This window comes from Mustela lutreola, chromosome 16, assembly GCF_030435805.1.
Source record: "Mustela lutreola isolate mMusLut2 chromosome 16, mMusLut2.pri, whole genome shotgun sequence".
NCBI classification, from domain to species: Eukaryota; Metazoa; Chordata; class Mammalia; order Carnivora; family Mustelidae; genus Mustela; species Mustela lutreola.
The window spans coordinates 40,753,596-40,775,597 of NC_081305.1; the positions used below are offsets into that span (position 1 = coordinate 40,753,596).

Here is a 22,002-nt window from a genome sequence, read left to right on the forward strand (position 1 = left end):
CAGCGAGGGGAAAAGCAAGGCCACTTTCCAGAGCTCTGTGCTGCCGGTGGCCCCACCTCCCAGGAAGCTTGGCGGCCCACCTGCTTCTGCGGCCTCTCCTCACCTCTCCCGGATCCCAGTCAGGCCTCTCCCCACAGGGCAGAGGGCAGCCTCCCTCCTCACTTCCTGGGCTCGAGCTGGCTCCGCAAATGGGAACCAGCTGTTTGGCTAAGGGCTGAGAGGACCCAGTGGGGAACAGAGGGTGACAAAGGGCCAGAAGGTGTCTCCCCAAGACGCATGGCGTGTCCTTCTTCTCTCCTGCCACCGTCGAGAGGGAGTCAGGGCCACTGCACTCACTGAGGTCCCAGCTTTCCAAATAGAAAGGAGTTAATGGGAGGTCTGTAGGGTTGGCAGGGAGAGGGGGGCGGTGGTCTTTCAAGATTTGGGGAGACTGACGCCCCAGGGAGAATATTCTCATTGACCAGAAGTCATCACTGAGGAGTCTGCCCTTGGATCAAGAACCTTCTCCTGGGACACCCTTGCTGGCCCCAGGGCTCTCAGTGAAGGAGAGTCTGACCACCGTGCTCAGCCTTCAAGGTCATGGGCAGGAGGGCTCTGGACCTGGGAGAATCACATTAAGTGGCTTCTAAGCAAATAAAAGGCACCCCTGGAAAACAAAACAAAACAAAACAAAACAAATTGAGGCAACATTAAAATGACTTCAGGAGCTTGGTTACTCCGGGTACGAGGATTTTGTCCTAATTATTCTGACTGTCTCCTTCCATGGGACTTTTCAGGCACCGAGGTGTGTCTTCCCCGACCCAACCTGCCTCCTGCCAAGTGTCTTGCAAGTTTTGCCTGTTTACCTTTCACAACAATTGGATGACTGACGGGGTGCTAGTTTTGCATACATTTTGCCTAAAAGCAGACGGAAGCTTGGAGAAATCAACAGACGTGGTGAGGGCCACAGGGTCAGTCAGTAGCAGGCAAAGCCAGGACGGAGTTGTTGCCGGAGCTGCGCGGCCCTTCTCCCAGGACCCAACCTGACCATGGGATGGGAGAAAGAGGAAACTTCTGGTTATCACCTGGGAACAAGGGCTTTCCCCCAGACCCCAACTCTGTGTATCTGCCAGGCATGTACGATGGCAGGACATCTGGGCTCCATGCATCTCCCTGGAGAAGACTGTTGGCCTACTACATGCCAGGGTCCTGCAAGAGAGCGGCAGAGGTCTTCAGCCCACACTCAATTGCTAGTGGCCCCAGGCCAGTGGCACTTGCCACATGCTGAATTAGACAGACATTTAAGGATCACCGACACTGGTGTTTTCAAATTGTTCAGGGCTAAAGCCTTTGTCCTGTGGACTTCTGGATTAAGGCCAGTTAAACTGCTGCCAGGTAGGGCTTATTCCCTATAAATCAGTGGGAATGTGGTCACACGAATTTTAAATATCAGATTAAAATCAAATTAGTGGGAAAATTTGGAACAAATTGCCTTCAAGTACAGTGAATGAGTCTATTTTTAAAATGTTGCCGCACCAGGCAAAATAGTGAAGCAAACACATTTCCTAACAGCAAGTAGACACCGTGATGGGACTGATTTGTCATGCTTAGTCACTGTAATTGCTCTAGCAAAACGGAGGAATCAAATAAAACGTGTTTGCAAATTGTAAATCACTCCAGGAGGCTACTTCAGACGGGTCCGAACCTGACGTGGAAGGTCGCAGCACCTCTCTGGGGGCAGGTAGACACCTCTGACACCAGCTTGCTCTCTGGGCAGGGGTTATGCCCCACGTCCAGCCGACACCATTGCCCAGCGGACTGGAGGGCAGGGCCGTCATGTTTCAGGGCTGCCATGTTTCAGCCATGTTTCCTCACTGGCCGGGGTTCCTGGGGGGCAGCGAGAGAGTGCTCAGGTTGGCTTGGGAGGGAGGTAGGAAGGGGAGGACTCTGAGGCCTCCATGGCTGGGCAGGGTAAGGGACAAAGGCTGCTCGGGAGGAGAGGCTTTCTTTCTGGTGAGAGGTTGGTGGCTACTTGCCAAGGAGCAGAAGTATCATCAGATCTAGAAGGCCTGGGACAGGTTGTGATGGCTCCCTTGAGGCCCTGTCTGGGTCACTGGGTGACATGCCCTGGCCCTAGGCCACCATGTTAGGCCACTGGTGATCCTGTCCTCAGGCCGTGGTCCCTCAATATTGACTTTGCCAGTCATCCTGGAGTGGGGACAAGAGGAAGGACACAAAGAAACTTTTGAGAGTTTAATAGCAGAAAAGCGGTAATCCCAGGTGCCCGTATGTCTGAGGAGCTCTGCAAGCTTGGGGAATACTGCACCGCCCGTCCCCAGTCCTCTCCCCCTTCTGGAAAGCCCGCCTCCTCCTGTCCACCCTCCCTGTGGAGCTGACCATCTCTTGGGGCCTCGCTAGCTGCTGCTTCTGGTGCTAAGCTAATCACACAGAGATGCTGAGGCTTATCTAGAATCAGATAGTTACCTTTCTTAGACCTATCCTTGCTCCCATAATGGTGAACCCAGGTCCCCTGAGCCCCTCAAGTGGACCACAGGCCAAGCCAGTGGACCCTCGCGTGGAAAGGAGGGCATGAGGATGTTTCTTAAGCAAGGAGAGAGAGAGGAGCTGCAGAGAGATCCGTGCATTCAGACACATGTGTTGAAGGCCTGCCGTGGGCCAGACGCGGGCCAAATTTAGCAGGAAGCCAAGAAAGGCAGGATCCCAGGCAAGTTCATGTCAGGAATTCATGGTGACCTTGCAGAGAAGTTTCCAGGGAGGGTGAGGGAGAAGGTAGAGGGTGGGGACAGGGACGATGAAGGTCAGAAAGTGGCTCTCTGGGTACTTAAAAACCGCAAAGGATATATATTTTTTTATTTTTAAAGATTTTATTTATTCATTTGACAGGGAACACAAGTAGGCAGAGAGGCAGGCAGAGAGAGAGAGAAGCAGGCTCTGCACTGAGCAGAGAGCCCGATGCGGGGCTCGATCCCAGGACCCTGGGATCATGACCTGGGCCGAAGGCAGAGCCCTTAACCTGCTGAGCCACCCAGGTGCCCCCACAAAGGATATTTTATTTTATTTTTTTTTGTTAAAGATTTTATCTATTTATTTGTCAGAGAGCGAGTGAGAGCGAGCACAGGCAGACAGAGTGGAAGGCAGAGTCAGAGGGAGAAGCAGGCTCCCCGTGGAGCAAGGATCCCGATGTGGGACTCGATCCCAGGACGCTGGGATCATGACCTGAGCTGAAGGCAGCTGCTTAACCAACTGAGCCACCCAGGCGTCCCCCCCCCCCCCCACAGGATATTTTAAAACAACAACAATCACCACCACAACCACCATTTTCTATCCCAGCTTGATTGCTAGAAGAAAACGATATATCTTTCAGCTGGGCTCAGGTGGGCCCTCAGCCATGGTCTGGAGTATGGGGATAAGGAAGGGACTTAAGTAAAATAAAATTAAACAAAATAAAATAAAATAAAATAATAAATAAATGAAATGAAATGAAATGAAGTAAAATAAACAGGACTACTTCTATTCCCCAAAGGGGAAAAAGAAAAAAAAGGGTCCTACTTCTTGGCTCTGCCTAGAAAGGGCTTCTGAACAGCAGAAGATCCTTTTTCTGTGGTCTTTGTCCAGTCCCTAGGGCCCCCCAGGGCAGTCAGGCAGTGTGAACCCCGGTGCCCTGCTCCCCTAGCAATCGCGCCTCCTTCTGGGAACGCGGCTGGTCTTCTTGCCATAAGTGCCCACCCACTCTGCAATCAAAGAGGAATCTCTAGGGTTCAGGCCCCACGGGGTGCCCGACATCACCTTCTGCTGTTGTCCAGCATGGGGTGGACTTGGGCACAGCAAATGAAGAAAAAGGGGGAATCTTTGGAAGCTATTGTGTGAGAGTCCTGTTCCCAGTGGGTGGGGCCAGAAGGCTAGAAAAACAATAAATAAAAACAAAAGTGAAGGGAAGCAAAGCTCTTGGGTGCCAGAATGGGGCTGGCGGAGGCTGTGGCTGGCTGAGTAATGGGTTCCACATTTGTCTGGCTCTGTCTGCAGCCACCAGGATTCTGGACGCAGAGCGGGCCTTGCAGGGGGCTGGAGGGGAGAGCCCAGCTGCGGCCAGATCTAGGCATACCCCTGAGATGGCCCCATCCCCGGCCAGCCACAATGTGGCTGACGCGTCGCTGCGAACTCACGCTCCTGCATCTCAGCCTCCACGGGCCCAACCCCCCCCAGCCCCCGCCCGCAGCTCCTGGGTCCCTGCTGGCCTGCACAGATTGTTCGCGTTATTAATGCCGTTTTCCCAGAGATTCCATCTGGCTTTTTAATTGTTCTGGGATGGGGCTAGGATGCTTTGATAGTGAATTGGTATCTTTCCTATGTCCCTGCTTACGTCAAATGCTCCACGTACAGAGAGGGGCTGGGGGAGGGGAGATGTTTGGTGGGGGTGGGCGTCAAGAGAAGAGGGATTGTATAATCTTGCACGGAGACAAGAAAGATCTTTCAAAGGTGCTGGTGGTGTAGTTCTATTTAAGGAAGAGAAAGGCCTTCCCCCACCCGCCAGTCTAGGAACTAAACAGATGGGGCAGAGCCGCTGTCCAGGCAAGGACCCTACCCTGTGTCTGCAGAAAGGCTGTGGGTGCCTGGAAGGACAGGCCTCATGGATGGGCAAGGTCAGGGTTTCTGCTCTTCCTCCACCGGCTTCCCTTTCCTCCCACTGCCCCCTGTCCTCCCATGAAATCAACAGCTTCTGGAGGAGGCCTGGCAGGTTCCTGCCTGGGAAGGAGGGGGCGGGCGAGCTGGGAGGGGCAGACACTCCTCACCAGTCCCAGTGGCTCATCACAGGTGTCAGGGCCAAACCCCATGTTCACAAATTCCCAGGAGATCCAGGAGATAAGGCTGACATCCGTGACAGAGCTAAACCATCAGGAGGCATCTGGCAGCAAAGGAGCACCTCCCTCTCTCCCTTTTACCTTTGACTCTTCCCTGGAGCCTGGCTCCTCTGAACAGTGCTCTCAGGGGCCACCAGGCTCAGATGGCCCACCGAGGGGGTGAGGTCCCTGCTACCTCTCCCGAGAGAGTATGAGGCAGAGGCATCCGGGTATGCTGGACTGGGTCCATCACGACGTCTTGGATCAGACCGCTGCCTCCAGGAAGCCTTCCCTGATGGCATCTAGTCACACTTCGAGCTTCCCTTTATGGCACTTGTCACCCTTAAAACACATCTTGGGAGCACAAGACTGTGAGCTCCGGGGAGTAGGAATCAAGTGTCTGCTTATCTCCAGCTGAGTGACCCATCCTTAGCACAGGCTCTGGCACACAGTAGGCATCCAATAAATACTTGGGGTGTGCTCAGTGCCAGGCTCTTGGAGGGGTTCTTCACAAAGGCTGCAATCGGGAGGGGAACCATGGGGGCCCTGCAGGAAGCAGTGGGTGGCTAGGAGCAGCTCTTCCCCGGAGGGCCCCTCTGGCCAGGCACAGAGGCTGGCAGGTTCACCCCACACTGCCCCCTCCCCTCCGCCTGCTGCTCTGTCCCCGGGGGGTGCCCTGCTGGCCTCATTCCTTCCCTGGGGTTGGCTTTAGTGAGATCTGTCTTGTCCCCAACAAAGTTTGCCCTGGATCTCAGGGTCTGCAGTAGGAGGGCTGCCTCTTAATAGGCTGACAGCTTTGAAAGAGGAAACCCCAGGAGAAGAGGCAGTCGGGGGGGAGGCGGAGGGCAGGCCGAAGGGGTGGCCCTCCCCTGCTCATCCTGGATCCATTCTGGAGGCCAAGGGGGAGGCTGAGGTTTGGCCCCCTCAAACAAGAAAAACTGGAATTAGCACTGAACTCGGAGAGGGTTTGCTGGGGCCTAGCAAGCCGGGGCCTGCCCTAGGCCTTAGGCAGGCGGTGGGGCTCTGCCTCCTTGGTTCCCAGGGCGGTGGGGCAGGCAGCCGCCTCCACACTGGGCTCGTGGCCTTTCCTCTGCCAAGAGCAGCCATAGGCGAGGAGGCGGCAAGACACAAGACAGAGAGGGCGGGGGCCGGGGCGGGAAGGGGGCAAGGCACCCCTGTTAACCACACGGGGCAGGTAAACTTAAAGCTGTCGGAATTGAAAAGGAGTGTGTAATTTCTTGAAACTGTCCCAGCCCACGGTGGCATACACCGTAAGCTGCTCCAGTGAGTCCTCTGGGGGTGAAAATAGAAGGTGAAGAGTGTCCGCCTTTTACCCTCAGTGACAGTAAACTCTGAAAGGCCAGCCGGCCCCCTGTGCTACTTCTTGCCAGGCCTTGTTCTATCAGGCGTGAGCATGGGCCCCTCTGGTTGGCTATCACTGCTGCCAAGGGGGCACCGGGGGCGCTTGTCCTCACAGGGCAGTCGTCTGAGTGGGGGACTTGGTCCAGGGTGGGCACAGTGGGGAGGTTGGTGCTGGAGGTGGCTCCTTGCCGGGTGGTCTGGGTGAAGGACTTCCTGGGGTTGGCTGGAGAAGGAATGGAAAGTGGGGCAGAGGGGTGCTTGGCTGTCAGGCTGCCCTTCAGGGCCCTGCTGGGGTAGGCTACAGCCACACAGCCCAGAGCAAGTGGGGAGGGCTCGGGGGAGGGGGGCGCCCGCTTGAAGCCTCTCCCTGCCCTCCCAGGGTCCTGCCGGTGGGCATGGCAGGGAAGGTATGAGCAAGGCTGCTACAGAGGCTGGAGCTGTGAATGATCTAGAAGCAAACGTGGCCGAAGGGCCCCTGGAGCCTGGAGCCACTGGACCAGGCCTGTTCAAGTCCCAGAGAGCCTGTGGCCACGTCAGGCAGGAGGATCCTTCTCTGAGCCCCCCTGCTCCTCCCAGGGGCCCAGGGGAGGCCACACGAAGGCCCTGTGAAACCCCCTCAAACGTGCCCCCCCACCCCCTGGGAGACTCTCTCTTCCGGCTTTGGGCTTTCTCAGCTTGGAGCCTGCCCTCCTTCTGCCATTTAGTTGCCTTGGTTGGGCAAAGTCACCCCCGTAATGTACAGAGGGGCTCAGGATGGGAGAGTCAATGAAAGTCAGGAGCTCAGCCAGGGGATATGCTGTGATTACTTACAAATGTGACCTGGCCCACAGAAAACCTTGGAAGTAGCTTTTCTGGTTTTAAAAAGACACCAAAATTTACTTTGATATATTTATATTATAGATATAATACATAAAACATCTAGCATGAAACTCTACGTTCTCCCCCAAAGAAGAGAACCAAGCTGTCCTTCCCTGCTCCCGGCCCCGGCGATCTGGCTGCAGGCCGCCTCCCTTCCAGACCAGGAGCCAGGGCCTCTGGGGGGACGGGCCTGTGGGCGGCCCAGGCCAGAGGGCACAGAGGCCCACAGGTCCCCTCCCCCCAGGGAAAGAGGAAGCCCACCTCACCTCTTTGGTTCTCCTGGGGGGGCAAAAGCAATCCCCAAAAACCAAAAGGAAAGAGAGCCGAAGACCTCCCCTTGCAGCAGCTGTTGACAAAGAGTCTCATTTTGGCAAGTATCTGAGCAAAACCAAAACAAAACAAAAACCAAATAAAATGGTGGTTTAGCATAGACGTGCGCATTGACATTGCACAAGGCACCGCTGGGACCCAGAGAGGCCAGATACAAGTGTTGATATCGGCTGATAAAGCAAAATATTTGGAAAGCTTCTCATAACTTCGGTCCCTCTGGGATGGACAGACTGTGCTCTGCGTTTGTATGGTAATGCTGGCAACACACAGGACAAGGCGGTGTGTCCCAGGGTCCCTTCACCCCAGCCCCCACCCCCACCCCGGACCAGAGCCCTAGGTTTCCCTGCGCCACCAGGACGCCACTCCCATGAACACATGTCCGGAGAGGTAACCCATGTCCTAGCTTTCTGGTCTGACTGGGGGCAGGGGGCTCCCACGGGTCACCCAGTGACCCCCATCTAAGTGAGTTCTGCCCAGGGAAGCCCAGCCTGTTGCAGGCTGGGAGATTAGAGGCAAGGAACTAGGCACCCTCCACCTTCGTGCAGAACTAGGGAAACAGCCTTCCCAAGTCCCTGTATCTCCTCCCTTCCAAGGACAGGCGCTGGAGGAGCGGCTAGGGCCGGCTTGTCAGGATCTCTGCTCCCTGGACTTTCCCTCCTGCCCTGGGCCTGCACTCTGCCTTCTCTCCTGGGGCCCTGCAGCCTCACGATTGAGGCAGGAACCCTCCAAATAAAATGACAAGGCACATATTTGCTCCCCCTACTCGGTAGGAATCGGAGCGGTGAGTTTGCGTTTCAAAGGCACAAGGTTATTCCTTAATACTAGAGTTGCCGGGGCTTCCGGCTCAGCTCCACGGCACTTCTCCCCTCCTGCAGGGAGAAACCACCGCCTGACCCCTCGTCTTAGACGCACCGAATCTGGCGCAGAGGAAGGCAAGGGGCGCGCGCTGCAAGCCAGGCTTTCTGGCGGCACCGGAATCTCCTAGTCCCGGCTCGCGCCGCGGGGGCAGTCTTGAGATCCGGAGACCCGAAACCACTCCCTGGGTCACAGCCAGCGGCCGGCCCAGGGCGGTCCCGCCGCCCCGCGCCTCACGCGCAGTTGCCCATGGCCTTGACCAGGGAGCTCTCGGGCAGCTGGCGGAAGATACCCCGCAGCGTGTCCAGTTCGCGGCTCAGTTGTTCCACCCGCTTGCGCAGGCGGTCATTGTCACTGGTCAGCTCCAGCACCTTCTGCTGTGTCTCCACGTTGCGCTGCTTGGCCTTGTCCCGGCTCTTGCGCACGGCGATGTTGTTGCGCTCGCGCCGCACCCGGTATTCGTTGCTGTTCTTGTCCACCGACTTCTTGACTTTGCCCGCGCTGCCGCCGCCACCCGCGCGGAGGTCGGGGTGCGTCGCGGCCAGCCCCTTGAGCGCGCCGCCCGGGCCTGGCAAGCCAGCGGGGCCGAGAGCCGGCGCCGGGTGAGGGCTGGGCACGGGCGTGGGCGGCGGCGTGGGGTGGCCGGGCTGCAGGTGCATGGTGGTCTGGCCGCAGTGCGCGATTTGGAACTGCAGGTGCGGGGCGGCCAGGTGCGCGGACGGCGGGTGCGGGTGCGGAGGTGGCGGCGGCGGCGGCGGCTGGTAGGGGAAGAGGCCGGCCAGCGCCAGCTGCTTCGCCTCGTCCTCCTCGCGCGGCTCCTGCTTGATCACCAGTGGCCGCAGCGCCGGCGCCCCGACGCGCTCGTACAGGGGCTCCAGCCTGCCGTCCAGGTAGCCGGCCGCCGCGCAGCCGTAGCCAGGAGGGGGGCCGTGCGCCCCTCCGGGCATCACGGAGCCGCCGGGGCCCCCGGGGGCGCCCGTGTAATCAAAGTCGCCGCCGGCGGCTCCTGCGGGGGCCGCGGCCGCCTTGGCCTTCTCCTGCTGCCGGCTGTGCTGGAACAGGTCGGCCAGGAACTCGTCGTTGAAAGCGGCCGGGTCGATGTAGGCGCTGATGTCGATGGACGTCTCGTGTTCGCAGATGCCGCCCAGCGGCTCCGGGGCGGCAGGTGGGGCGGGGGGTTGCGCGGAGCCCGCGCCCCGGGGAAAGCCAAAGGCGGCGCTGCTGGGCGCGTGCGGGGGACTCTGGAGGTGGCTGCTCATCGGGGGCCGCGGCTCCGCCTCGTAGAAGTCGGCCGACTCCATGGGGGAGCTACAGTCCTCCCGGCATGGCGAGCCTCGGCGGCCTCCAGCCTGCGCGGGGCGCCAATGCTGCCACCGCCCACCCGGAGCCCCGACTCCCTCGCGCCCGCGCAGCTCCCGGTCGCGAATGGCCAGGCCCGCGCGGGCCCCGCATTTATACCGGGGGCGTTGCCCTTTAGAGTCCGACGGCGGAGCGGCGCCTTCTGGGTCTTAGCGCCTGCCTCTCGAGGGGGTGGTGAGTGGGGCCCGAGCGCAGCTTGGGCCCAGAGAGGCCCCGCCGCAACGCCCACTAACCCCTTGCCCAGCTAGCCGGACCCGGACGCGCGTGCGATGCCCCACCCTGGGCCGAGCCGTCGCCCCCGCACACACGTGGTCGGTGACTGGGCCCCCTCCTCTAGCTTCCCCGAGGCACCCACTTCCAGCCAACGGTCGGGGAGTCCAGGAGCACCCAGACGCTGCGCGGGGCGGGGCGGGGCTGGGGGGGGGCGTGATGGGGGGGTAGGTGGAGGGCCAGTCTTGGTCTCTGAGCTACGGAGGCGCTTGAACTAGTCGGGTTCGGAACCTGCATCTCTGCTAGGCGGCGGCGTGGAGAAGGGGCCGGAGCCGGGGGTGGGAGGCAGGGAACAGTTTGGGACGTGTGGCCCAGCGCAAACAGCGGCACGGGGAGGCCGAGGGAAGCGTCCCGGAGCGCGGGTGATTTTGCTTCTTTATCTCTGATCTCCAGGGGACCCCACGGATTCCTCGCAGAAGTACCTCTCTCCCGCTCCGCCTCTCCCAGCCTTCTGGGGTCCCACGGGCTGTGCACTGCTGGGCGCTAGGACCCCGCGGGGAGCGGAGGGAATTGGGAGGCGGCTGCGGCCGAGGAGACTGGAGAACCCGGCCGGTTCATCCGCTTGGGCTGGAAAACTTTTTCTTTTTAATTACTTCTCCTAGCCGGGGCGCTAGGGTTGCTAGGCGCGCGGGACTGGCGCTGCCACCCGCCCCTGGGCCGCCAGTTTCTTCCTGGCGGGACGGGCCGAGCTGGATTCCAGGGCTGGAGTACCGGGGTGAGGTGGGGCGCCTAGAGGGAGGGGGAGAAATTGACTTGGGACATTGATCCCAAAGCCGGGGTTGGCGGTCAACGGGATCGGGATCCACTGTCCACCCCCCTTCTGGTGGGAGCGGGGTGCGGAGGGAACCGGGGCCTCGGGAATCTCGGCCTCCCAGAATCCGAGCACCTACTGGGAGACCCTGCCGTTGCTTCGCGGGGTGCTTGGTTCCTGCGATCTTGAGGAACAAGGTGGCCAGGCCCGGGTGCCCCTTGGCCGCCGCCTCCGCATTCACTGCTGCTGGGGGAATGGGTTTAAGGCAGAGTGTCTCCCCAGCCACGTGGCGCCTCGCGGTTCTATCCTGGGATCGCGGGCGGGGGCGGGGGGCGCCGCCGGGCTCCCTTGGGGCCTCCGGGGCCGGCAGGTCGCCCCGCCTCTACCCCTCCCACCGCCCCTTAGGACTTTGTGAACTGGAGCCCGACACCGCCTGGGTGCTGGTTGGAGGTGTGCCTGTTTGAGAAAAGCCGGGCTGAGCAGGTCAAGACCCCCTCCCTGCCCGCGGCCTTCCTAAGCCTGGCAAGACGCCGGAGCCCGCCCAGGAGCCCTCGAGGAGGGGCCCCGCAAAAGCACAGCCGGCCCCGGGACGCCAGGCTTCCACTGTGGTCACTGTAAAGAAGTAGCCTCGTCTGGGGAACACATACTGTGCTTTAATCAAGTTCCTATTCAACATATTCCCAATGATTAATGGCCCAACTGCTTCATTTTTTTTTTTATTTTTTATTTTTTGGTCCAGAGCTCATACGCAGCGTATTTTAAGCTTTTGGCCTGGGAGTAAAAGTAAATATATTAAATAAATAACCTCTGTGCGCCCGGATCTGATCTCTGGGCCAGAGGCAGGACCCACTTCTACAACCATGCCCTTGTGGGGACCTGGAGAGAAACCCAAAAACGCTCAGTGGAATTTTCTTTTTTTTTTTCCTGCAATCAAAAACATGACCCGTCACAAGGTAGTAGGAAAGCACAGACTCTGGAAGGTGTCCTGTGCCTCAAATGCACACCTGGTCTGCCTCCTAGGGCTGCTGTCGCCAGGATCAGCAGCAGGAATGTCCCCTTTTAGGACAGGAGGACACTGCAGACGCTCTCTGCACTGGGGAGGAATAAGGGCTCTATAATAAGGGAATGTGGTGTGTGTGGGGGGCAGGGGTACCAAGTGGGGCCCACTCCCAGCACCCCCGGTCCTCCCACAGTGGAACCAGAATTCTCCCCATGCCAGCTTAGTGCCCAGAGAAGACTGAGAGGCGGCCTTGCCCTCTCAGAGTTCTAGGCGCAGCTGGGGAGATAGGTCAGCACACAAAGTCTGCTATGAGACAGTGGCCTTCCCACAAAGAAGGTGACCCCAAAAGAGCAGGGGATGGGACGGGGCAGGAGACTTGGTCCTTTGGTTTGGGAGACATAAATGGGGATGAGGGGCTGGGGGTGCTCTAAGAAAGGGACACCCTCCCCTGATGAATATGGGTCTCTGCAGGGAGGCAGCAACTACCTTTGTCTGGGGAGTTACCCTGGGCTAAACTGTGCCCCGCCCCCCACAAATTCGTAGGATAAAACCCTAACCCCCAGTATGACTGTATTCTGTGATGCGGTTTTTAGGATATCAAAAGGTTGGGGTCCTAATCTGATAGGAGTCATGGCCCTATAAGAAGAGGAAAAGAAGGAGATATTTTTCTCTCTCTTTTCCCCTCACCCCCCCCCCCCCCCCGCCTCTCTTCCTCCCTCTGCCATGTGAGCGCAGAGAAAAGGCAGAATGTGCAAGCCAGGAACAGAGCTCCCACCAGAACCTGACCATGCCAGCACCCTGATCTCAGACTTCCAGCTTCCAGAACTGTGAGAAAAATCAATGTCTGTTGTTAACCCCCCCCCCCCCCCCGTCTGTGGTATTTGGGGATGGCAGCCCGAGCTAAGACAGGTGGTTGGAGAGGGCTTCATGCAGAAGTAGACCTTTGAGCTGCACCTTGAAGGATGAGCAGGGATTTGCTGGAAGGATGGGCAGACAGAATGGCAGGTGCAAAGGTGGAGAGGCTGCGAGTGCATGGCATGCTCTGGTGACAAAGGACAAGATGTGTGCCAGGCTGGAGTGCAGGGATTGCTGGGGAGGGGCCTAGATAAGGCTGGATCCACAGACAGCGCTGGGTTCACGGCCAAGGCCACTTCTGGTAAGGACAGAGCCTATCTCAAAAGCATTTGCTGTTCAGCTCTTAGCAGGTGAGCACTGTGATCCAGTTTGGACTCCTGAAAGGAGACTGTGGTAGGAGCTAGAGACCAGAGGGTGGACCACAGGAAAGAACAATGGAGATCTGAGGTCCCGAGGCCCTGGGGGGTGGTGGTGGAGGAAAGGATGGATTTGAATGTCAGGACTTAGAGTCTGGGTAGGAGCTGAAAGCCTGGTTTATGTGGCGGGGGGGTGGGGGGGGTGATGGGGGTGGATAGAGTCGCTGCTCCAAAAACCCCTCAGGGACACCTACCTGTCTGCTTTGTGGCTCTGGAGAAGAGGACAGTCGCCCAGGAATGGCCTTCAGGATCTACCGGGCCGTATTCTAGTTTTCCCTGTTGCAAGAGAACATGTGGGGACAGGAGAAAGCCAGTCGTGGTCTCTGGGTGGATCTGTGGGGCTGAGCTGTGGGAGCGTCCAGGAGCCTGGAGCAGGAGTCTTGGAGCTCTCCGAGCCCTGACAAGACCTGGCTACAGCTCCTGGGTGAGACCCTGGGGTGGGTGGAGTCGCTTTCCACAGGAGGTGCCCATGGCAGGCGGGGATTTGGGGCCTCATAGGACATGTGTGCAGTCAGAGCTTGGCTGGAATCACTCAGGCGGGAGACGGTGGCATGGCTCGTGCGGAATGGAGACAGAACCAGTAATAAGAGCTGCATGGAAATCTCCGACCACCTTTACTACTCTTTTTTGTCGTAATTGATGACACTGGGCAGTTCCTAAGGAGAGACCCGAAGGAGAACTCTCCAGTGTGCTTTGGCCTGGATGCGATCAGCGGGGAGGCCGGGTGGGGGGGGTTGCGGGGACAGGGACCCAGCCCCAATCAGAATGTCACGGGCTCACACCGTCTGGCTTCTGCCCCCACAGGGGCCAGAGGAGAGAAGAGGCTCTGTCCCTGGCTGTGCTTTGTACAAGAGAGAAAATCAGCAACAGAGGTGAAAATGCATTTCATAGGTGTGAACTGTGCTCCAGTGAGCGCAGAAGAGGAGCTGGGGGGACAGAAGGTCGGGTGTGGTGAGGACAGCCCTCCCCTCCACATATTGTGGTGCTGAGTGATGGGTGCTCTGGGATGGAGCCCGAGTCCAGGGTCATTCACAATGCTGACCATTCCGAGAAGACAAATAGAGCCCTGGGAAGTTTTGGGTTGACTCTGAGCCAAGGTTCCTAATGTAACGCACACAAAAGAATTCATATGTAAGTGTGAAATTTAATCACATTCTGAAGAGTGAGACTGGAACCCAACCCTTCTGATTCTTTTATCAACAGCTTAATGGATATAAGATCGGTCACTGGAAGCAGGACTAATTAAGATAATTATGAGGCCTAACGAAGATAAGACAGAAGACAAGAACTACACTTTCCAGGACAATTTGTGCTCTGACTAGAGGCCATGAGTATCTCATACAATATGTCTAACAGCGATTCAGTAAAATATCCCCAAAGATCCTCCTAAAACGTAGACACGCAAAACACAGCGCAATTTACTCTATGGATACTTTATGGACAAGTGCACTGGTGAATGAGTTTTACACTTACTCGTTTTATGTTTTAGATATTGGCAGGTATAGTGTATGACCTCAAGGGACAGTCAAGCAAGAGTCTAGTGTTTCTTACCAACAGTCTCTGGGCACTTGGAGAAACCATTTTTATCCCTTATTAAATTATATATACCCCATCCCAGCAGGAGGCCTGGTGATATGCGGGATCCTTCAGACCTGTTACAATCCCTCCCACACCACTTCCTTGCTGGGTGACCTTGGGCAAGTTGAATATCTCTGAGCCTCTCTCTTACTTTTGTGCACGCATGCATTTCTGGCTTGTTCTAGGGCAAAGCACACAGAAGTCACACGAGGCATAACTGACTGCATCAGCAGGAGCTAGAAATTATGGAGCTGTTAGAAAATGTAACTAGATTATACATATACCATGTGAAATTGTAACCAAGAGGATTCTGATCTGTAGAAGACCTATGCTGTCAGGTTCATGAGAACCAGCTGGCTTCCAGTTTTCTCTTAATTTTCTTTGACTGTGATGTGTGTATGTTTTTTCCCCTCCTTGTTTGTTTATCGCATCTGCTTGCAACTGCTAGCAGATAAACAGTAGCAGGCACCAAAAATTTCAGAAAGAGAAAACTGAGCTGAAATTTAAAATTCAGGGACGCCTGGGTGGCTCAGTGGGTTAAGTGGCTGCCTTCAGCTCAGATCATGATCCCAGGGTCCTGGGATGGAGTCCCACATCGGACGCCCTGCTCAGCAAGGACCCTGCTTCTCCCTCTGCCTGCAGTTTGCTTGTGCCCTCCCTCTGCTTGTGCCCTCTCTCTCTCTGACAAATAATAAGTAAAATCTTAAAAAAAGATTTAAAATTCAAAGAATTCTATCCATTGCCTTAATGTTGTTTATTTAGCAAATTAGGGGGAAAGTCTTGTATTCTATTTTGTTAGAAAACGCCCTTGGTAGATGATGGACCCCAGAGCTCCCCACCCACATTCAGAGAACACTCCAGAAAGCAAACAGTGGGTGAGGTGGGCAGGCCCACTCCACATTTTTGTGGGATCCGGGACAAGAAATCGAATGGTAGCCCACATACCATCTGTTTAAACACTAAAACTTATCAGTCAGATGAACAAATTCTTAGATCCAATATGTTCTACCTTTCTGCCTTCACAAATACATCTCTGTCATGTCCCAGAAGGCCGGGTTTACATTTAGAATTTGAATCTCCGGGGGGGCGCCTGGGTGGCTCAGTGGGTTAAAGTCTCTGCCTTCAGCCCAGATCATGATCCCAGGGTTCTGGGATCTGAGCAGCAGGCTCTCTGCTCAGCAGGGAGCCTGCTTCCTCCTCTCTCTCTGCCTGCCTCTCTGCCTACTTGTGATCTCTGTCTGTCAAATAAATTAAAAAAGAAAAAAAAAGTATATTACAGAATTTGAATCTCCGGGACATGGTGGTGCCAGGAGAGCCAACAATCCCCCTCTCTTCCCACCCCTTGTGCTATCCCCCACTGGAAGGGTCCTTTGTTGGGCGGAAGTAGATTCCCAGCACAAGGCTTCAACCCGCATCCCCAGTTGGCCCCTTGTCTCTGCCTCCCTCCATTATCCCAGCTCCCACCTCTACACTGGTCCCTCAGTGGTAGCCCGTAACTGGTCTCTCTGCTGCCCTGCCTGCCTCCTTGACCTCCGGCTCTCCCACCTCCCCCAGAGCAGCCCAAGTGCCCCATTAGACAGGCACTTGGTTTGTGGCACTCACCTCGGCCAACCCCTGTGCCCTCCCACCACATGCGGGAGAAGACAGCACTGAATGTCTCAACCTAGCCCCGAGCTCCTGCAGAAATTGGCTCTCTCCTCCTCTCCTTATGCTCCAGACTCCTCCTGGCTCCCCACTACCCTGTTTGCCAAGCTGAGCATCTCCCAGCCTCTGGGCAGTGCACTTTGCTCCCTGACGTTGGAGCCACTCCTTTCCCGTCATCCGTGTCTCACCTTCTCCAAGAGATTCCTCTGAGGTACAAGTGGCACATGAGCCAACCCTCCCCCGTCCCTCCCGTCCCTCCTGAGGCCACTGTGTGTTCTCGTTTCCTCCTCTGACTCTCTGGAAAATGGTCTTGTTTACTTATTTTACTTGTGCCCCGTCGGCTCCCCTCCCCCCTCACTAGAATGCCTGCTCCACAAAGACAGGACCTTGTCTGTCCTGTTCTGCCTATTTCCAGAGCTAGAACAGGCCTTGGCATATGGGAGAGCCTCAAATATTTGTCCAATGAACACAGAATGGATTCTATTCAAGAAAACTGCTACCCGGCCACCCCTCCCAGAACTCTGTTCCTTCCCAAGACTAGGAGGGCAGCAGGGGTCCCCGAAAGATGCTTGGAAAGACCTGACCACCTAAGTCAGGGCTCCCCTCAGGGCAGACCCATATAGAACATCTTGAAGGCTTGCCAGGCAAGACTGTCAGGGCCTGGAGAGTCTGCACAGGGCGTCTGCGCTAACTCGAAAGAAGCCCCTCAGGCAGATGTGGCCCCCAGGGGCTTGGCCAAGCAGAAAGTACCTTTGCCAGGAGGGAAAAGGGCCCCTTTCTCTGGAGAGATGCAGCCCAACCAGGACACAAGGCTCGGTGCGTGGGGGCCTCCTGGACTGGGCTCCTTTGTGCAGTACAAATGCTCAGCCCTCCATCACCCCTGCGCCTTGGCTCCTGAGCACCCTCTGTCTGCAGGTCACTGTGGGGAGGGCGCCCCAGGAGAGCAAGGCATCATCCTTGGGGCATGAGCAGACATCAGGTCTACCTGGGAGATCGGACCTTCATCCCTGCGGGCTCACATGGAAGGCAGCGGCGACTTCAGATCCGACAGAACCCCACAGCCCAGGAGATGGGGTACCCTTCCCCCCGCTCTCCCACGCACCTACATCTTTGACTCCATTTCTTCTGCCTGCTGATTCCAAGAATCAGCCTCAAGGTGCATCTTTTTTTTTTTTTTTGAAAAATTTATTTATTTATTTGACAGAGAGAGAGATCACAAGTAGTCAGAGAGGCAGGCAGAGAGAGAGGGGGAAGCAGGCTCCCCACTGAGCAGAGAGCCCCAGGCGGGGCTCCATCCCATGGGACCATGACCTGAGCAGAAGGCAGAGGCTTTAACCCACTGAGCCACCCAGGCACCCCTAGGCGCATCTTTAAACACAAACAAACAGGCAAACCCTTAAACAAGGTGAGAAATGAAATCTTTTGAAAATCAAAGAAAAAGATTTTAGGGGCCGGCTCATGAAGGCTTCAACTTTAGTCCTCTTTCCTCTGTTTCCCCCCAAGTCTGAGCCTCTCTGCACTGTGGGTAAAACAGACACTGAATTAACAGGAGAAGCGAGCTGCACACGGTGGGGCTACCCAGGCTCTCCAAAAAACCCCTCCGGTGTAGCCCACTAGATGATTTCCCCAAGAAAGCCGAGATCAGCTCCGGGCTGCGGTAAGGTACTGTCAGCTTCTGGAGTTAAAAAAAGGAGTTGCAGAGGTTACATTTCTTGGCACCCAGGATTAATCCTTACCTGAAAAAAAAAAAAAAAAAAAAAGCAAGGTTGGGAATAGTATGCCGCCTCTACTTCTCTGGGGAAAAAAATTATTTAAATATCTATCTACAGTCCGTGTACAGAAAGAAGTCAGGAGAGAGACACACGGAGCTGTTAACAGTGGTTCCTCCTTTGTAGGACGGGAGAGAACTTGTTCTTTTTGTTTATACACTTGTGTATATGGGACTTTTTAAACAGAGGAGTATGTATTTATTACTTTTATAGTTTTATAAACTATAAAAATATTTTAAGTCGCCCTAATTTTACAGTTTTATAATTTTTATAGTTTTATAAACTATAAAAGGTTTTAAAGTCACCTTAATTTACTCTACAAATATATAATGCCATAATGGATTGCAGAGTTTTGTAAATAACTTCAAAATGCTTTTTAATGGCCCTATTTTCCAAATTGAGAAATCCAGACATGTGCTCTAAGCATAAATTGTGGTGTGATCTGTGAATTTATTCATACGGAGAACCATACCTAGTCGCAGACCCTGAATCACGTTTAGTTCTGTGTTTCACAAGTCAGCCTTATCTTAAATGAGAAAAGCGCATGTATTTGTATATAAACTTCTATAAATCCATGTGACAAAGAATCGCAGTCCAAAAGAAAATGGGCATATACGGAGAGTTTATCATAAAAAAAAAACAAACAAACCAGTAAGTGCAAATGCATCTTAAAACGTGTTTAAAAATACAAATTCTCTGAATAAAAGATACACACATTAAAGCTACACCAGTCAGTTGGGGAAAACACTGGATAATATGAAAAGAGAGAAAAACATTGGATAGTATGCTGTTCAGCTACATGGAGCAAACAGGTAGAATTATTGATCCAAACTCTTTGGAGGACAACTTAAAAACGCCTGTCTAATTTGAAAGTGACATTTCCTTTCACTTAACAATTCCACTTACAGAAATTTAATCCCATAAACTCTCATATGTACATGTATGTTACATACACAGATACTGACCAAAACACTGTTTATAATTGCAAAAGGTTGGAAACGATAGAATGTCTGTCCATTAGCAGGAGACTGGTTGGGGTGCCTGCGTGGCTCAGTCCGTTAAGCGTCTGACTCTTGATTTCAGCCTGGGTCATGATCTCAGTGTCCTGGGATCCAGGCCCACCACGGGCCCCGAGCTCAGTGGGTTGTCTGCTTGAGGATTTCTCTTTCTCTCCCCTTGTCCCTCCCCCTGCTCGTGCTGCTCTCTCTCTAAAATAAATAAATAAATAAATCTAAAAAAAAAATAATAGGAGACTGGTGAAGTGACGGCAGACGGGTGGTTAATTAACCTCTATGTCTCAGGGGCGCCTGGGTGGCTCAGTGGGTTAAAGCCTCTGCCTTTGGCTCAGGTCATGTTCCCAGGGTCCTGGGATTGAACCCTTTGCTCAGCGGGGATCCTGCTTCCCCCCACCTCTCTGTCTGCCTCTCTGCCTACTTGTGATCTCTGTCTGTCAAATAAATAAATAAAATCTTTAAAAAAGAAAAAAAAAAAAAACAAAACCTCTGTCTCAGTTGAAAAGGATGAAAATCTGTAGGAACACATATGGGAAAGCGCTGATACATTCATTTATACATACATATAATACATATACACGTACACATAAAATACATACACGCATACATAATGATCCATGTAAAATACGCATATAACACGGACATGAATATATACATTTACATATACAGTGCGGAGAATGTGTATAGTATGTCCCCATTTGTGTAAAAAGAAGGGGGAAAGTCTCCATACAGGCTCATCTCGGCCTAGAACATCTCAGGAAGGACTCGTAAACAGGGAGACTAGAGAAGGACTTGCGAGTGGGTGAGAAATTTTTATTATACATTAAGATATATAAAAGAATTAAACAACAATTACATAATGAGGAATTGGGATTGCTCCAAAAATTGCAAAACACGATTGCTGGATATTCCCTCAAAACAGTAGTTTGGGGATAATAAGAAGGGAGTTTAATTTAGCTTTTACAAAATTGAACAGAACTAAATGACTGCAACAGCTCAAACCGTACTTTATTTTCATTGCTGTCCCCCAGAAAATCTATAAACCAATCAGTTACAGTAAAATTCTTTCATGCAACATGAGCTCATTTACCCCAAATATGGAGCTGCACTTCCTGTCTATATTGATTTAAGCAGTTCAGGGCCTGTGGGCGGGGCAGGGTTATCCCTTCCCATCGCTCCAATTGGTTCCGTCTTTGCCATTTTCAGTCAAAATTCCAAAGGTCACTTGGAAAGCACATAAGCCACTAAGCTGTCCAGACACTCCCTTTTGGCTAGATAACCCCCCCGGCCCAGATCCCAGCACAGAATCTTGGGAACCAGGGGAATTCTATTACAAAGCCTCATCCACTTGGTCAATAATTGGAAGTGACCCTGAGCAAAAGGAGCCTTTCAACAAGTGTATCTTTAGAATCTGATTTTTATTATAATTGATTAGAAAATCCAGCTTACATTCCAAATGCAGGCATTTTATCATAGTCAAGGTACAATAACAGTTAAACAAAAACCAGCATGAGTCATGCTCCTATAAAACTGTCTGCTTACAGAGTTTGTTTTTTCTCCAAATGAGGGAAACTCAAAGTCAGGCAGCATAGAAAAGGGTTGTTCTGGCCTCTTACTGGGAGAAATTATTATAAGAAAAGCAGGTCACACGGGATCTGCCCAATGGCTCACTGACATGGAATGTGCACATTGATTGAATTCTTTGGTTCCCCAGCACCATTAGAACACCCTTCCAACATCTGGGGATGTCCCACCTCCCCACGCAGAAGCCAGAACCACCCTCTCACAGCTGGGATGAGGCCCGTGAAGAAGAGTTGACAACGTACACACTGGTGAGAGTCATGGGCATGGACTGAGAGGTGTGAAGGAACAGGTGCCGTTGGACTTCACTCTGGGAGAACGACCAAGAGTGTCCAAGGCGCTATGGATGTGGAAGGTGGCCACACAGCCTCTATTCTGGATCCTCTGGTCCTTCTAGAGATATTGCCAACTTCCTAATATTTTCTTGAACTCTTCTTTAATTTCATTCTCTCTAGCTAGTTAGTGAGGATTCTGTTGGTTATGCCCAGCTGGGATAAGTCTCTGCCTTGGATGACTAAGGAGAACTGGGCCAAGATCAAAGTCGCAAATGGCTCTTTCCACCTTCTCTCTCCAGCTATGGCTTGGTCCTGGTACCTTGCCCTCTTTCCGAGCCATGTCTCATAACCAGATGGAGAAGGACAACAATGGAATAAGTTACTGGTTTGAATGCCATTCATGCACAGTGACTTCGACAAGCAGCTTAAGCTTTCTTGCTCAGTTTTTTCATCTCTAAAATGGGGTAATAAAGCCATCTTGCCCAACAGAGGAGTTGTGAGGACTAAATACAATAAGCCATTAAGAGCACTTAAATGTTGAGGATCAACTTTCCCAGTAAAGGTACAAAATAAGACTAATGTGGGGTGTTAGAAAATTCCTTATTTTAAGTACTAAACGTCAAAATCCCTTTTGCAATGAGATCAGGGATTCCTTACACTTTTTTTTCTCTTCCTGGCCATAGACTTCTTTATAATCAGTCAACAAAAATAAAATAATATATTCAACTACAAGCTCTGAAAAAAAATATAAAAATCAACTACTGGAGATATGAAATCACGTACTAGAGATACTGGAGAATGAAAAAAGCAGGCAGATGCTGGAGGAAGGTTGACACTTAGAAGAGAAGAACATTACAGAGAGAGTTTTTCTTTTAAAGAAGCAGTTAGCCTAAAAGCAGGCCCCAGGCTGTGCATGCAGGGTAGCTAAAATTCTGATAGGAAGCCTGTAATATTATTGGCTTGATGAACCTGAGGACACAATTTATGACAACAACAGTCACTGGAAAGTAGGAAAAGGGATCCAAGAATGGACGGGTGATACCCAAATTCTGTGCATAAACTTTACCCAAATCTCTGGTTGACTCCAAAGCTGCACAGGCATGGGACAAATACCAAGTAGCCAGCTAAGGCCACCCACCAAAGAGGAGACAAATTTTACAGTGTGAATTTAGTCAGATTTACCACAAAGCTAAAATCTAAATCAAATTTTTTTTTTTTTTGCCCCAAGGGAACATAACAGAATCCAGA

At 53.5% G+C, this 22,002-nt stretch overlaps 1 protein-coding gene and 1 long non-coding RNA gene across 2 annotated transcripts; one reads left to right on the forward strand and one right to left on the reverse strand.

Moving 5' to 3' along the window:
• Window positions 1-7,074: 7,074 nt before the first annotated feature.
• Window positions 7,075-9,684, reverse strand: CEBPA (CCAAT enhancer binding protein alpha). The gene has a single exon (XM_059152491.1). It carries the CDS (start codon window positions 9,542-9,544, stop codon window positions 8,477-8,479), a length of 1,068 nt encoding a protein of 355 aa, XP_059008474.1. The 5' UTR covers window positions 9,545-9,684; the 3' UTR covers window positions 7,075-8,476.
• Window positions 9,685-10,455: 771 nt separating this feature from the next.
• LOC131818238 (uncharacterized) lies at window positions 10,456-16,357 on the forward strand. The gene is made up of 4 exons (XR_009348742.1): window positions 10,456-10,587; window positions 12,359-12,450; window positions 13,699-13,766; window positions 14,098-16,357. It is a non-coding gene; the product is annotated as an uncharacterized LOC131818238 (long non-coding RNA).
• The last annotated feature ends 5,645 nt before the right edge of the window (window positions 16,358-22,002 follow it).